Consider the following 3,706-nt stretch of genomic DNA (forward strand, 5'->3'; position numbering starts at 1 on the left):
CACGACTCTAGCTCAGTTCACGCTTAATGCCGTTATGATGGCTATCATCGGAAAACATTTTGGCGTGAAAGAGCTCGGTGGGGTGTCGCTTGCACTTGGGATGCTCAACGCAACTGCATTTGCTTTTTCTGCGGGACTTTGCGGTGCGTTGGAAACTGTGCTCTCACAGACATATGGAGTATTTCAGTCCCGTGGTGGTGAGGGCACTATGTACCTCTACGGCACCTATACTCAGCGGATGGCGGTGATGTTATTAGTCATTAGCATTCCCATAGGTATTGCAGTGATATACATTGACGTGCTGCTGAAGTCTCTTGGTGAGCGGCCAGAGGTTGTCTATTACACCGGGAGGTTTTGCTGTATTGCAGCTCTTGGCATTCCTGCATTGCAGTTCTCCCAGTTGATCAGTCGTTACCTCTCTTGTCAACACCAGACAGCTCCCCTTTCAGCTGTAGCGGTTGGTAGTGCAATACTTAATCCGATCTTGCAGCACCTCTTCATTCGTATGTTTGGCTTTAATGGCTCACCGATGGCGTGGGTTCTTCTGTACGTTGTTACCGATGTGCTTTTGGTTGCCTACACATATTATACCAAGACTTACGTGACAACATGGGGTGGCTGGGACTCTAACGCAGTAAAAAACCTGAGGCCATTAGTGAACCTTGCTGCACCTTCTTTGGCTATGTCGTTGGTGGAGTGGGTGGTACTTGAAGTCATAATGGCTTGTGCCGGGTTCGCGCCTCCGACAGATCTCGCTGCTTTTTCTATTACTGTGCAGGTATTTAGTGCTTGTTGGGGAGTGGCCTCTGGCACGATGTTGATAGTGTCAGTGTTCATTGGGAATGCCATAGGGGAAGGTAAACCACTGCTGGCGAAGCGGATAGCGAACATAGCAATTGTTATGGTCGGTGTGACAACAATACTTGACATACTGTTGTGCTGGAAGTTCGAGGATCGGATACCACTTCTTTTTTCTGATGATAAGGAAGTGGGTCATGTGTATCGCAAGCTGATGCGTTTTGTATTCCCTTACCATGCTGTGGACACGTTTCAGAGCACTGTAATGGGGATACTGCGTGGGTGTGGTTTACAGAAGATTGGCGCTGTGATTATTGGTGTTACTCTCTGTGTTGTGGGTGCTCCCCTTGCATTTTTTCTTTTCTTCTACGTGGGTGTGGGTGTTGAGGCCCTATGGATTGGTCCGCTGTGTAGCGTGACGTTTGTTGGTGTTCCCCTGTACATATATCTCCTTTACTGGTATATTGACTGGTCTAAGTTGCAACCACAACAGGAGAGCTTGGACCTTGCGGTGGAACCGTTTATTTCGGTTAACAATGCACCACTGGAAGAGGATATGTACGGTGCTGTTGAGAGTCTTGGAAGTAAGGATTAGGTTGCAGCGCTAAGGGTGTGTGATATGCCTTTTTTTTTCTTATGTAGGGTTGTCAACTTTTTTCGTTTCTGCGTAGAGTGTGTTGCTGGTGCCAGGTTGGACCCCATTTTTGGTAGACTTTGTTTTCGGTTCGTTAACTGTATTCGTTTGCTGTGAATTACTTGCGGACGACCGATAATGTGGTTGCTGTGCTGCAACGCTTAATTTTTCCACATGCGTGTTTGGTGTTAGTAATATGTTTATGAATAACAATTTTGTTAATTAGTGTTGATGTTGTTGTTGTTGTTTTTATTTCCTTTTCGTTTTGATTAATTTATACATGAGCACGCACACCCACGAGCGCATGCACGCATAAACATACATCTGTATATGCTCGTGTGTATATATCTGGGTAGTACCTTGTAAATTCCCCTTTACAGTTGTGAGCAATGTTGTATCACCTTAGCGTCAACTTGCTACGAGAATGGTACATAGGTCAGCGCCTTTTCTGTTCTGTTTTTTTTTAATTTTTACAATCACAATTGTCGTTATATGATAACTCCCACCTATAGTCGAGTGCTGAGGGGGTAGGGCTGGTGGATATACGTAGGTGAGGTGTTGATTGCCCTTAATTGTTCCGTACGGGGAGTTCACCTTCACAATGGTGACCATGGAAGGAACCCTCGCAGTAGTCAGTGGTATATCAAATGTGGGGAGGCACCCTCCAATAACGGTGCTATTGATGGAATTATTTAAGATCGCAATGCCGATGTCGATTTCGCAGATTGCGCAGTTTAGTTTCATGGTGGTGATGTTGATTTGTGCGGGGCATATTGGCGTTCATGAACTAGGGGCGGTGTCAATTGCACTCGGTATTCTAAACGCCACCGGGTTTGCTTTTGGTAGTGGGTTGTGTGGGGCGCTGGAAACACTTCTGTCACAATCATACGGCCAAAATCCGCGGAGTACCATGTATGGGGTATATGCACAGCGAATGTTCTTTATTTTGATGGTTTTCGTTGTGCCCCTGTCCGTTTTCCTTCTCTTTGTTGAGGGTATGTTGAACGCACTGGGGGAGCCACCTGATGTTGCTGTGCGAGCAGGACACTTCTGTCATATTGCAATTTTTGGTCTCCCATTCTTTATGGTGTTGGAGCTCCTGCGCCGTTATTATGCTAGTCAGCACCAGTCCAACCCCGTGTTCGTAACCCTATTGGCTGCAGCACTTGTAAATCCCATAGTGGAAGGTGTTTTGGTATATATATTTGGTTATACTGGTATTGCTTTAGGGTGGGTATTCGTAATGCTTGGGATGGACATTGCCCTCGTTTGTTTCCTCAAATGGTCTGGATTGCATACTAGGACGTGGGGCGGATGGAGCAGTGCAGCCTTCAGGAATTGGTATCCAATGCTTAAACTCGCTATTCCTTCACTTGGCATGGCGTTCAGTGAGTGGACAGCAATGGAGGTAAATTCACTATGTGCAGGACTTCTAAGTACAGAGGAGCTTGGGGCTTACGCCGTGACTAGTCAGATAGCAAACTTGTGCTGGAGTGTTGTTTCTGGTCTATTTATCGCTGCAACGGTATTAGTAGGGAACAGCCTGGGCGCGGGAAACCCTGATCTTGGTAAGCAGTATGCACTTTTATCGTCCGTGCTGGTTCTCGTGGTGTCATTGTTGAACGCAGCGGTGGTTTACAAGTTCAGGGACAGGATACCACGCATTTTTACCCATGAAGATGGGATTTCAAAGCACTTTTCGGATATGGTTCCCTATTTTTTAACTTTTCATGTGTTAGACGCCGTTCAGTCGAATTTTTTAGCGATTTTGCGTGGTTGTGGACTCCAGTTGGTTGGCGTCGCTATTGTGTTTGTTTGCTTGACCATTATTGGCACCCCGTTAGGTATTTATCTCGCATTTGCGCGTCATTACGGCGTCGTGGGACTTTGGGTAGGCCCGGTTGCGAGTTGCGCAGCGTTTGGCATTCCGGCCTATTTGTACGTGCTCTTCTGCCGAATCGACTGGGCGTCTCTGCGCCCCCACTTGGAGGAGTGCGAGATGAAGAAATTCGTCGAAGTCACGTTGGTGGATGAGGACGAACTCACATAGGCTTCCGTCATCCCCATAAATTTCATCCCTTTCCTCGTTATATTGTTGTTTTTGCCTCCTTTTCCACGTTTTTGTCTTTGTTCCTTTTGTTTTTGGGCGTGCGCTTCTGTTGTGTTCTTTTGTCTTTTTTTCCCCCTTGTTTTGCCTTCTAGGTGCTCCCTCCAGTGTCTTATCGCCCCCAATTTTTTCTTTGAACCGCTACGACTTGTTTGTATTTTTTTTTT

At 46.4% G+C, this 3,706-nt stretch overlaps 2 pseudogenes across 2 annotated transcripts; both read left to right on the forward strand.

Annotated features, from left to right (window-relative positions):
* Nucleotides 1-7: 7 nt before the first annotated feature.
* TEOVI_000024800:pseudogene lies at nucleotides 8-1,306 on the forward strand (annotated as a pseudogene). Its single transcript has one exon. A coding segment is annotated over exon 1 (1,299 nt).
* An 823-nt stretch (nucleotides 1,307-2,129) lies between these two features.
* Nucleotides 2,130-3,434, forward strand: TEOVI_000024900:pseudogene (annotated as a pseudogene). The gene has a single exon. A coding segment is annotated over exon 1 (1,305 nt).
* The last annotated feature ends 272 nt before the right edge of the window (nucleotides 3,435-3,706 follow it).

This window comes from Trypanosoma equiperdum (genome assembly GCF_001457755.1).
Source record: "Trypanosoma equiperdum strain OVI genome assembly, contig: ctg_142, whole genome shotgun sequence".
In the NCBI taxonomy this organism is placed as follows: domain Eukaryota; phylum Euglenozoa; class Kinetoplastea; order Trypanosomatida; family Trypanosomatidae; genus Trypanosoma; species Trypanosoma equiperdum.